Here is a 13,629-nt window from a genome sequence, read left to right as displayed (position 1 = left end):
TAATAATTTACACAATTACATTTGTAATAAAAAATTTTTGTTTAATTATTACATAAAGATTGTATAGTGTATTATAGATTATATATGAAGATAATTTAAAATTTGTAATTGAAAATGTGAAAATAACCCTAAAAATGTTTGTTTTGAGTTCGATGGAATGATTCAAGATACAACAGTGAGTAAATTTTTTTTCTTAAATCTTAAATATATAAACAACTTAAAATTTATTGAATTTAATAGCAAAGCATTAACATAGTGATTTGATGAATTATTTCACAGTTATTTTCATTAACATATTAATGTTTGATTGATTTTTAGCTGTCTGATTTAAATTAATTTACAATGAAAAATAATATTATGAGTGTCCATGGTTAACTAGTCAAACTATAAATTACCATTGAACATATAATGCAAATCAGCAAGTAATTTTCCATACACAATAAAAAATCTATATCTACAGTATTAAAAAACATACAAGTATATAATATTTTGTTGTAAAAATACATAGTAGTTGAAGATAATAAAAAAGTCTAAGAAAAATTAACAAAAATAAATTTCAGATACTATATACTTATCACATAGCTAATAAAAAAAAATAGTTCCATACAATATAAGTAAACTAATTTTATTTTTACAGCTTTTATTTATGACTGGATTTATTGGTCCCATGGACGTACAATTGTTTTAATTTTCAGCTTTCTGATTTTACAAAAAGTTCATATATAAATGATATTAGGAACTAAAAAATTATTTTATTTATTTATATAAGAATTTAATGATGATTAATTATGAACATAGCTATGGAAAGTTGAAGTTTGTAAAATTTATAATATTTAATTATAGGAAAAAATAATAATAATTTGAGTTATCATCAACAGAAAGCAATTTATTAAAAATAAATAATAATATTGAGTACTTGAATTATAATATTTAATAAATATTGTTATAGTACACCACATTGCTTATACTAATTATTCTTTAGGTAATATTAATAATTACATGAAATAAAAAATTATTCTATAAAATAGACTTACAAAAAAAAAAGGAATTTATACTTATGAATTCTTAAAAAATTGATATCCTGATTTAATTATCAGATTCAAAAATAAATTGACTGATTTTTAAAAAATGTATTTATTTAGATTATATAGTAACACAATTAATCCAAAGTTACTCTAGACATCATGATGCCACCTCTTTTATACAGCCATGCCCTGAAAGCAATATAAAAAAAATTACAATTAAAAATAAATAATTTTAATAAGAAATCTATCATACCCAACACCAGCTCCTAAAATCATGGAGAGGATATTTGTCAGAAATAAAGTATATAAAACTTCTTTAGAAAATAGTCTGTCCTTTCCAACCTTTGCATTGCGCATACTAAATGTTTTCCTTTTAGGATGAATAAATTTCCAATTTCTATAAATCATAAAATAAATAAGTTTTGTTTGATTATTTAAAACATTAACTATAATGTTTATACAAATAGTCTCATTATTAAGATAATTCCTATGTAACAAAAAAGTAAGTTCTATAAAACTGTAGTGAGATCAGCTATAATGTATGGTTCAGAGTGTTAAGAGATTGATAAGAAAGTAGAGCAGAGAATGAGTGTAGCCGAGATGAGAATGCTGAAATGAGTGAATGGAGTGAATAGACAAAAAAAAAAAGATAAGGAACGAACATATAAGAGGGAGTATAGGAATAGTATCTATTGTGTATAAGATGAGAGAAAATAGACTTAGATGGATTGGTCATGTTATGAGGAGAAAGGAATCGGAAGCTGTAAGAACAGTTATAGAAATGAATGTTGAAGGAAGAAGAGGTAGAGGAAGACCAAAAGAGATGGAGGAATGTTATTGAATGAGATATGAAGATGGTTAATGTGAGTGTAGATGATGTGGGAGATCTTGTCAAGTGGATGTTTAAGACAAAATGGCCAGCTCCAAGTAATTAGGAATAAGGTGAGCAAACGGAACTTAAATGTTTATACAAATAAAGTAGGTAATTTTTGTTTTATTTAACTATTACTTTTAATAAAGAATGACAGAAAATAGTATAAAATGTTTTTTGGATATCTAGAGATCAAACTTAAGACAAGACAGTCACAGAAAAAAATTACAACAATAAAAAAAAATCAACTTAAAAACATCTTTATATTGATACCATGTAATGTTTTTATATAATAAAAATACTAACCATTTTGATACTGGTAAGTTATTCAGGAAGGGTAAAAACAATTAAATGGGTTGAATTTTATTTTAAGTTAACATAAAAACATTTAATCAAATTATGATCATAATGGTGGTTATCATACAGTGTAAATATAGAAAATTAGTCTAAATCATATTAAATATTTATGACAAGAATATTTGTTTTTGATTTTAGTTAGATGTTAAACTGAATGCAAAATGACCAAGGTTAAAAATTTATTATTATAATCACATAATCATTATTTTAAAAACAAAAATTTATATCTATCTTTAATAAAAAATTGTACATTTGTGCAATTCATCACCATTAACTAATAAAATTGTAAAATATCCATCAGTTTAGTCTATTAAAAAAAAATCTTATTAGTCAAGTATTATGTGTTTAAGTTATTACTTTGGGGGTGCTTGGTCAGGCCGGCTACTCCAATCCCATATCCAATCAGTACTTTTGTCTAAATTATATAGCTCTCCACCCTAACACATATATAAATAAATATATTAGTATGTAACATACATTTTTTAATATTGCTACAAATTTATCTGTTGTACTTTTATTTTGAAATATTCCAATTATTGAATAAATAAAATTTTAATTCACAAGATTTTAAGTTGTTTTTAATTAATATAATAAACAATATAGTGCAAGTAAATGTAAAAAAAAAAATCAGAATAATTATTTTAATGTATTACAAATTAAAATTATTAACAAAAAGTCACATTTAATTTTCTTAAAAAAAAAAAAAAAAAAAAAATATATTTCAGTAATTCACTAGAATACATATAATTTTAACAAAGGAAAATACACTTGTGTTAAGGACATTAAAAAATAAAAAAAAAACGTGTAAATTAAAAGATATGCAACTACAAGTTGCAGATATTTTATTATAGAATGTTAAGTTTTTAACATTTCGTGGTAAGGTTTATATATTTCAATTTCATAAAATTAAAAATCCAAACAACAATAAAGTAATCAAACTTACCTTGTTCGAGTAGTTAATGTACACACCACCGAGATCATCTTCCAGCTCATTATTTGGACTATTGGGTGGCGATTTAGGACTAAAAATAATTAAATAAATTAATAACAATGAACTCCACTTTAAAATCAATATATTTAACATAAGGTTATCTTATGGAGATAATTTTTTTTATTAAAAAGCTTACAGCTTACAGCTATACCTTTTAGAATAGTGTTATAAACTAACCTTCCTCTTCGCGAAGATTCTTTGGACAATACTCTTGATGAAGAATTGCTTTCTCTTTGGGCTTCTTTCAATAGTCTAAGATATTCTTCACCAGATGATATAAAAGGAATCGGAGTTACTCTTTCTGAGCTATGAAATGATATTGGGGAGGCCCATCCGCCAGATACATCTACCCAGGATTCTGCAAGTTAAAAATAATTTTAAATAATTATAAAATAACACTTTTATTTTCAATTAAAAAACTAACTTGATTCACCTCTAACTATTAAAATTCAAGTCATTTATTTTTAAATAAATACTTGAAATTAAATTACATTTTATTTAAAGGTATAAATTTTGATACATTTATTAAGTGATTTTATTAACATAATAGTTTTCACGATTTTTTTTAAATGTAGTAAGGATGGCTGTATGGTGTTATATCGGAAGAGTAGAATATTTTAAATGTGTACAAACAAAGGTACTCATAATTTGCCAGCGTTAAATAATATAAAAGACGCATCAATTTCAAACAAAACAATTATCACCCACTCAGATGTAATTCAATCAGACGAAACCTCTACTACTTTGTTCTTATAATTAGTAATTGCGTCTTGGTCATACATTTCTTCACAATGATGATACATAATATTCGTATAGTTGATAATACCTAACGAAAAATACAAACTACTGCAATTGAATATTTGTCCTTGAATTTAGTCAACATGATCATTACCTACGTTTATCTATATCTTAAAACGACGAAGTGAGTGAAAATGACAACAGTTATCCCCTCTTCAAATTAAAATGCACTTAAATAATTTATTTCCTTAAGAAAAATTTGGTAATACTGTAAATTATAATTAAAATTTGAATAAAAATTAATATGTATATAAAAAATTAAGAAAATGGAGTAAAAAAATAATAATAATATTTCATCAGTTAGTTTGATAGTGATGTACTACAAATATTTCATTTCAATGTATAAAACTATAAAATTTTAAAATTGTTTAAAAAAAAAATTCAAACAAAACTCATGAATAAATTAAAAATAAATCTGAAAATAAGAATTATTTTAATTTGTAGAGAAATCAAAGTTGTTTAGTGTTACAACATAACAATAAATTGCAAAATAAAAATGCACCTAGAATAGTATGGAAATAATATACAAGGTATAAATAAATGTACGATATTAATTCTCTTACAATGATATACATTAATAATTTTATAAAATATATGTATATTGGAAATAAAAATAAAGAAATTAAATTAAAAGATTACTAAATTAAACCATTTATAAAAAACACTTTAAATAATTAATTTGAATCATGTGTACGATTGTAAATTAAAAAAAATTGAATGATAGATAAAATATTTGATATACTGTAATGTCATTATAAAACAAAAGGTAGATAAATAAACAAAGAGACATTAGAAGTATCTTTGCCAATAAGTTAAAGGTCAACTACCGTAAAGATATACGCGAAACAATAAGAATTTTCGCACTGATTATCACATTTAAACAGAATTCTATCTATTCATTTTTCAACTTGTTAATCTATTTCCTTTTCAAACATCAACTTTGAATTACATAATATTATTTGTATAAATTTAAGACAAAAATTTGTTTACAATTGACAAAGAATTTTTTTTATAACTATAAAATTAAACATTTTTTTAAAATAAAAAAATCTTTATTGTATTACCTATTAGATAGTGATTTAAATTCTGATTGATTATATTTTTAATAATATTATTTTATATATATTTAATTTTCAACAAATTTTTTAGCTTCGATGCGAAGCTGAGAAGGTATTGGTTTTACTAAGATGTGTTTTTTTTTTATTTTTTTATTTTTTGTGTCTGTTACCACTTTTTCTCAGCTCTCACCGAACGGATTTCTTTCAACGATACGTCAAAAGATCACAAATCGTATCTAGTCGAAGACATTACCCTTCAAAATTGAAAAAAATCCCCTCGTTCCCTATAAATGGGGGAAACCTCCAAAAAAATTACAAATTTAAAAATCGCTAATTTTCGAAATTTTTTCAATTTTTTTTACTAAAAACTGCCGTAACTTTTTCAAAAATGAACATATCAATATAATTTTTTTTTATATAGATGCTTGATGTCTTTACCTATCATTTGGTATATTTTTTTTGTAAATCTGACACTTAATCTGCCCACAGGGGGGGATTTAAAATGACAACTTTTTCACAAAAAATTAACTTTTTCAACTTAACTTTTGAAAATGTTCCGGAAGGTCTGACACTTTTATATATATCTTAAATTAAAGCTAATGTAATATACTTTAATTTGAAAAAAAAAAATTTGACCTCTGGACTTGTCTTCACGGCGAAAATGGCTACCGAATGCTATTTTCGTGTGAAAATTCTCGATTTTATGATTTATATTATATTTAACTTTATAATGCTATAACTTATTGAAAAGTTTATGGATCCACACAATTTTTTTATGAGAAATAATATTTTTTAATAAACCCTTTTTCATTCGACATACTTTATCTTAATCGAGATATTAATAAGGAACCAGCAGATCAAGTAGCTTTTGGAATAAAACACCAATTTTTTTAAAATTAAACACTATCTAAAGATTTGCATCGAAGCGTTTATTTTTGATAGTGATTTTAATCACCGTCAGATATCATTATACTTGATCCAACTATACCACGTCACAACTGTGCCGCGACCCCCCTGTGCTGGGTTTTTTTTAATAAATAAATATAAGATTTCCTCTAATTTTAATATATCATTAATAATAGATACTCGTCAGTTATTCTACACTATTAAGAATTGAAATTCTATTTTACACATTGAATAGCGAATAAGCTTAATGTATTGAATATGCTCATCGTCATTAAATAATTTATATATACACGATTAATATAATATATTATATAATAGTCTTTCTAATGTTTCATTACTTGGTTTTTCGACGATGCGATTTTTGACTGAACTAGATGCTGAGTCTCTTGCTTGCTTCATGTTATAAGTTGATATGATACGAGAGACAGAACAAATTCACTACACAATTAAGTATGAGCGCACTTGGCATACGAACATTTGGATGGGATTGTTGTTAACAGGTAAAAATGATGATATATGATTTTATTTTCTTTATATAGGGATAACAATGTTAATATAAATAAGAGTTGCATGTGGTTCACTGTTCAAAATAATGGCCTATTTATAAAATGTATAAACATGGGCCGGTTTATGCAACTGAAGTGGCAAAGTATCGACCATATAGTTGCCAAGTCACCACGTGCGTTGTACCTACGAGTTCAAAATTTTGGCATCAGTTTAATGAAACAGATGACGTCCGTTATTATTATAGTAATATATAACCCGAACCATGAATATTAAGACTTTGGAGTCAGTCGGACTTTTTTATTCATAAGTTTGATTGGCCATAAAATAACGCGTAGACAATTCAAGGTTTCTCTGAAAAATTCTACGACTGCTACCGGTACAGGTTAGGAACAAGGTAAATAAAAACAAAGGTTGCTTTATTTTTTATATAGTAAAAAGCTATATATTTATAAACTATGATTCACTGTAAAAAGACCATTTAGAAAACTTAACATATAAAAATCAATTGGAAAACTGACAATTTTAATAACAACTACGTCAAATAAATAAATGAATTATGGGATCAGGTATTTTCTACAGGATTTTATTCTAATGAGGAGTACGAAATTAAGTAATTTTTGTTTTTATTTCAGGGGCGAAAGGTTCAGATTTTTATGGACTTGGATTTTGGTTACATAGCTATTTTCTATGAATTATGAAGTTCAAGAAGAATTTAAAAGTGGGTTATAGTAAATAACAAGTCAGCATATAAAATCATGAACTGTATGCTATCAACTATTACAATTTTGCATGTTTCATATAAATAAATGTATTATATTATTATTTAATGAATTAAATTATTGTTGTAAATAAAACTAACTTAAAAAAATGTATAGGAGTTAATTTGTCGAATATATTTTGTTTTATAAATAATTTGTCTACGTCATGGACATGGTCTTAAAAACATTTTTATTATCAAACGTTATTTACATATGAGATAAGTCAACAGCAATGCGTTTTTAATTAAAAATTTCTTCTTGTCTATATTATATACGCGACGAATACATTGTAGTAATTATCTTATATGCATGATATGCACTTTTAGATTAATCGCTATTGGATTAAAATGAACTACAAAGAGACGCATTATTATAATTGTTGTTAATTTTTGTCAAAAAAGTCTCGCATGGGCGTACATTTTTTTGACGGTTTACAATTTTTAAAATTGTAAGCTGAGGAATGCTAAACCCTTAGTCACTAATCCTATTCCTTAAGCCGTATTGGTTCTGCTTTTGTTAAGTAATTTAGTACAAGTAGTTTAAATACATTATTGGACGTTCAATACTATTTAAATATATTCAAAAAGTATTCCTAATTTTATTTGTAACAAATGATTTTTTTAATTTCTAAATTGCTGCAGATGTATAAAAACATCAATTAGTTATATGATGTGATAATGTTAACAATAATTTTGGTTTGATTGCTCAATATATCCAAAATTCATTTTGTAGCGATTTGCATTAATTTTTGTTTTAAAAAAATTATACGAAAACTTTTTATTTTACAGATTAATTTAATAATAAAAAAAGAAAAATTCTTATCGTGATTTTGGAAGCATAAATTTTGTAACCGAATTTTAAAAAAACTTTAATAAATATTACTACAAAAATATATTGTAATAATCAAAAAGCCTGTTCACAAAATGACAAACAACGAAATTTGATACAGTAACATTTTCATGAATATATAATTTGTTTAAAATATATACTTAAAATATTAATAAACAATAAAAAAAATAGTTGTAATAGTTATTATACCAATGTAAGCTATCAGCATTGTATTTATCTACGAATAATTACTAATTTTAAACACCACGCTTATTACAAACCTAATACGCAGATACTAGATGGATGTTTGTTTAGAGAAATAAGAAAGCAAAATTTGCATAGCTAACGACTAATGTTATACTAGAGAGAATTTGCAATTATTTATAATTGAAAATAAACAATACACCCCTCCTAATATAGCATAAAACTAAATTAATAAAAGTAATAACGATTTCATTATAATGCATCAGAGAAGACCTACTAACAACACGCTTTAAAACATAATTAAAATGAACCCACTGAAATTAAATATATTTATTATTTATTTAAATAGAAGTCGTTTTTGATATTTGAGTTAGTATAATAATAATAATATCGATGAATTTTTTTTTATTTAATCAATAGTTGATTAATATTACTTGGGTTAGAAACAAATAATACAGTTTGCACAATTTTGTTACAATGGCCATATGAAAATTACTTTAAAAATTACCAATACAAAAAGGAAATACTCAATAGTTTAGTAATTATTGTAACAGCAGAATTATTTTCATAACAGCGTAGGTCTCATATAGTAAGATATAAAAAAAGAACTGTGTTCTTAAATAAGGTGTGTTGAAAATTGAGTCGTAGGTAGGAACGAGTGATGGGGTTGATGACGCTTTCACTGATATTTCTGCGGTAATCGAGTATATACAACACATTACCATCTGGCGAACCACACAACTTTCAAACGAAGCCTACGTGACCAAATGCACGAGATCAGCGAATGAAAGCCATAGATTATACTAAACAAAGGAGAGAACCGACGACATTGAACAACAACGCCATACCCTGACATGATTTATAAGCAAATCGAAAAATTGAAAACAGATCATTCAATAAAAATCGTCATCAATTGAAATATTTTTAACTTGCATAAAGACTAAATCTGTAATGCTGGACATTTTTTTTTATTAAAATTTATTGGACTAGTTTAGCAAAAAAATTACATTTAGTTTAAAATAGTAATGATGGAATATTCAAAACACTAAAAAATGTAAATCATCAAAATGAAAACAAAATTTTTACGTAAACGTACATTTTTATAATTATCTAGAATTTAAACTCTCCATAAATTTTAGATATTATCGGTACAGTAACAACAAAATCAGAAATGTAACCAATATTATTTTTATGTTTCAGTGTACTAAAATATTTATAAGCTAACTGCATTTGTGGGCGAACCGGTTTTGGTGTATTATGAATATAGTGTTCTACGTGTTGTGATTCAGTTACAATGCAATAAGAATAAAAGAAAATTATGCAACTGGTAGTCTAATTTTTCTCTATAGTAATATCTATCAAAAGAATATAAATCTAAAGAAATCAAACTAGTCAATAATACGAAATACACTAAGATAAATCTAGAATATTAAAACTAAGAAAAATAAATAGGTTATAGCAAATAGTTCATCAGTAGCGTAATTGGGATTTGTGTTGGCGACTACAAAAGAAAAATTTTCACTTCCCCCTCCAAAAAAAATTGTATCTTCGTTATATGATTACTTTTGTTGCAGTTGGTTACCCATATTCTACAATACATTTTACGCCATGCAGTTGGGCGGTAGGCAGATTAGACAGAAAATACTATTTGGTGAGACGATTCGCAGTTATATTTTTCCCTAATAATTAAATATAAAAAACTTTTCCTTAAATAATACAATACTTCGTTTGATTTTTTTTTATTAAATTATGATTTTTAATATATTTTTCTAATTAAACTTTTGCGCCCCTTTAAATGTTTCACCTTTTGTCCCCCCTCCCTTGATACATATTCCCGAGTAAAAATATACATCATTGCTTCGGTACAATACTAAAATAGTTTTTAATAAAAAAAAATGATTCCAANTCCCGAAGCATCATTGCTTCGGTACAATACTAAAATAGTTTTTAATAAAAAAAAATGATTCCAATGAAGTGTATGAGAGGTTATTTAAACAATTGAAACTGTAAATAGTTATCATTCAATTAAAAGGACGTACGAGATAAAGTTTATACAATAAAATATTTATTAATAAATCATCATTATTGAACGATCTTTCAAATAATATAATTATACTGAAATTGCTGAATAATTGTGAATGTTAGTTGGTCACTTATCACATAATACATGTATATGAAAGGAATAGCAAAAAGTGATAAATAAATGAGAAATAGGCAGAATATATTAAATCAAATAGTATTTGCGATTGCTTTCAAATAGCCATACTGCGAAGACGTTATCTATACTGATATTAACTTAAAAAATGTTTAGGAATAATTAAAATGGGTATTAATAATTTGTTAGACTATTAATAAGTTATTCATTTAAAAAAAATTAGATAACTCAGCCGTCAAATCCGTTTTATATAACTATATAATAATGACATCAAAATTAATAAAATTGATTTAATGGTGGATTTAAATTACCAAACTTGACGCTCAATTAAATTTAATCTCGAAGACAAATATATTACAATTACAATAATAATAATATACAAAGGAATTGTGATTACTATATACGCAACCAAAAATTAAGTATTAAAAAAGTAACTCATCAATCAATCGGATATCAATAAAATAGTGATATTTATTGTTTGACTAAAATGTTTATAATTAAAAAAAAATTGTCTATTAAGAAGAAGTTGGCTTTAGAATATGGACACATCGTAATACGTTATTGTCAACAAACAACATATATCAAAACGTAACATAATAATTACTGATCATTTGCCCATGAACTTATTTACTAACCGAGGTGAAATTTTACAATTATATGCGTGTATAAATTCATTAACGGAATAATAAAAAATCTAGAAAAAAAATACATAGGTACTAAAAGATTAATTCAGAATGCATGATGATAAATATATCAACAACTGAATCAGCAATAACAACAGAGATAGCAAAAATATCAACATACGGGAACGACCCGAATATTATGATGAAACTGTGTACTAAACAGCTAATAGGTTATACAAAAAAAAAAACTAATTTAATATTGCGCATTTGTGCAAAACAGTAAACAAAGATATTAGCATAAGGATAGAGGCAAATTTACTCTTAAATATTTGGTAAATACATTATATTGAATAAGAAAAATAGAATGTATATTTTTTAATTATTTTGAAATACAAATTAATACAATTCACAATAAATAAGTAAAAATATAATTTTGGTTATATAAAATTTTTCTTTAAGTTGGTGTATATGTACATTGATAAAACAAATGTTAACGACCTGTATTTTTAGTAAAGAATTGTCATGAACGATAATTTGACCTAATATATGTGTTAACACGGGCAAAAGAAGTTTGAAACGTGACCTTGAAGAATAAGCGCGTGCAAAATAAAATTGAAAGCTAAAAATGAACATACGCGGTAACTGACCTTTAACTTTAATACACACGGGCGACAATTCAGAAGTGTTTAATTAATATATACTATTACAGTATGAATATAATAATTTTCAAAAATATTCAAGTAATTACAAAGGTAAAATGACATTAGTTATTTATTATATAAAACAATTGTAAAAAGACAAGATAATGGTACTATAAATATTTCTACAATAATTGGTAACAATAGACGAAAAGAAGAAAATACTATTACTAATACTTAATGATTATTTACGTCAAAAAACTGTCAAGCTATAATCACAACAAAAATAAACTCGAACAATATAATCATGATTGTTTCAAATTGTAAACAAAAACATAACATATAGTAAAAATTTTAAATTGTAAATATCTTGCGGTCAAACGGATGCTTTATTCTGTGGTGCCGGGTACAGGGCACAAGTACAAAAATTGCGTTAATACATAACATGTAAAAAGAAATACTCTTTTTTGTGGTATAAACATCTTTGAAATGATTAATTTTGAACTTAAGGCCTTTTTACTAATGTACCACAATATTATAAATATAATAATCTATTTTTAGAAAATTTGTTATTATTATATAGCACATTAAACTTTTAACTAATTAGACTAAAATAGAGTACTGGATTGCTATATACAAGCTAGCCCGAAACTAAAAATATATAGAATAAAATTTATTTATTTTTTTAATTGTGTATCCTTTCTTTTAAATATTATTTTGTGATAGCATTACCTTATATTGAAAATTTTCGTACTAAAATAATTAAACATTGACAAGTGAAGAGTGTGACATAACTCTCTAGTGACGACCCTGTCTATGTAACTTAAAAGTTATTTGAACATCATTAAATCAAGAAAAAAAAAGGTTCAACATAAAAATCTGAGGCCCCTATAAACGGAGGAACAGGCAGCTGATTATTGTACCTAATAGAAAATATGGTATATGCCATTTTGTAACTAAGAAAATTAAAAATAATTTATCTGCCATTTGTAATAATGGTTAGCAGTAAAAAGTGATCTATATTAGTTATAATTATAATTGAAATTTAGAGCGTTATAACATCGTACAATATCATCGAATAAAGTAATAATATTAATAGTCGTAAAACCATTCTTTAATTACAAATATATGGTACAACTTATGAGAAAAACAACTTTTAATTTCCTATTACGCTGTGTAACAGGTACTGTGCAGTTAACACAGTCAATACGCACACGTATGCATTGTATACATTAAACAGCTGTACTATACAGATATTGATAGTCGAGGGGGTTACAATTCGTAATAAATTTATACTTACCGCCAAGCGATTCTTCTGGGAGAGATTTTGGTGTAGTAGTCATGATTAGCGTTTAAAACGCTCAAAAGAAAAAAGTACTTCCACAGAACTTACTACTTTCTTCGATGGAGTTTATAGACACAAAGAATCACTACTGATAATACTAACAAAAAACGAAACGACTTTTATCGATTTTCACAGTGATACCAAAATTAACAGTTGAATAAGCACGTACGCACACACCGAAGTTTTGCGTACGAATGAACAACCGACGGCGCGCACAAAGAGGACGGAGGATCGAATCGTCCGTTGTTTTTGTTATGATTTCGACGGTGGAAGGGAAGTGAGACACGCTTCTAACATCGTGTGTTGAGCGAGTCAACAAACTTGATGACGTCATTTTTTCGCTCCTGCGCCCTACCCATCACTAGTAACGAACAATTGGTTCGGCTTGTTACGACTGAACAATAAGAAGATATTTGCGACGCAGAGTTACCTGAATATACTAGTTGTTGTACGCGGCTTCAGGCACGTACCCAGTGGTATCAAAATAGTTTTTCTATACTGCCTTAAAATATATCATTTTTTTATTGACTAATGTTTAATAAATGTAGGTTTATGAAAAATTTAT

General features: G+C 25.6%; 1 protein-coding gene across 2 annotated transcripts; it reads right to left on the bottom strand.

The window, feature by feature from the left end:
• Positions 1–205: 205 nt before the first annotated feature.
• Positions 206–13,310, bottom strand: LOC126907070 (BCL2/adenovirus E1B 19 kDa protein-interacting protein 3). 2 transcript variants are annotated; one of them, XM_050688101.1, is made up of 6 exons: positions 13,020–13,310; positions 3,422–3,602; positions 3,197–3,275; positions 2,611–2,690; positions 1,279–1,422; positions 206–1,214 (listed from the first exon to the last, which is right to left on the bottom strand). In XM_050688101.1, exons 1-6 carry the CDS (start codon positions 13,060–13,062, stop codon positions 1,160–1,162), a joined length of 582 nt encoding a protein of 193 aa, XP_050544058.1. In that variant the 5' UTR covers positions 13,063–13,310; the 3' UTR covers positions 206–1,159. The 2 variants fall into 2 exon arrangements, with proteins under 2 accessions (XP_050544058.1, XP_050544057.1); XM_050688100.1 differs by lacking the exon at positions 13,020–13,310 and adding an exon at positions 6,345–6,493.
• Between the last annotated feature and the right edge of the window lie 319 nt (positions 13,311–13,629).

Source organism: Daktulosphaira vitifoliae, unplaced genomic scaffold (genome assembly GCF_025091365.1).
Source record: "Daktulosphaira vitifoliae isolate Bord-2020 unplaced genomic scaffold, ASM2509136v1 Scaffold_5, whole genome shotgun sequence".
In the NCBI taxonomy this organism is placed as follows: Eukaryota; Metazoa; Arthropoda; class Insecta; order Hemiptera; family Phylloxeridae; genus Daktulosphaira; species Daktulosphaira vitifoliae.
Note: the sequence above shows the minus strand (reverse complement) of the source record. Positions and strands in the feature narration are given on the sequence as shown.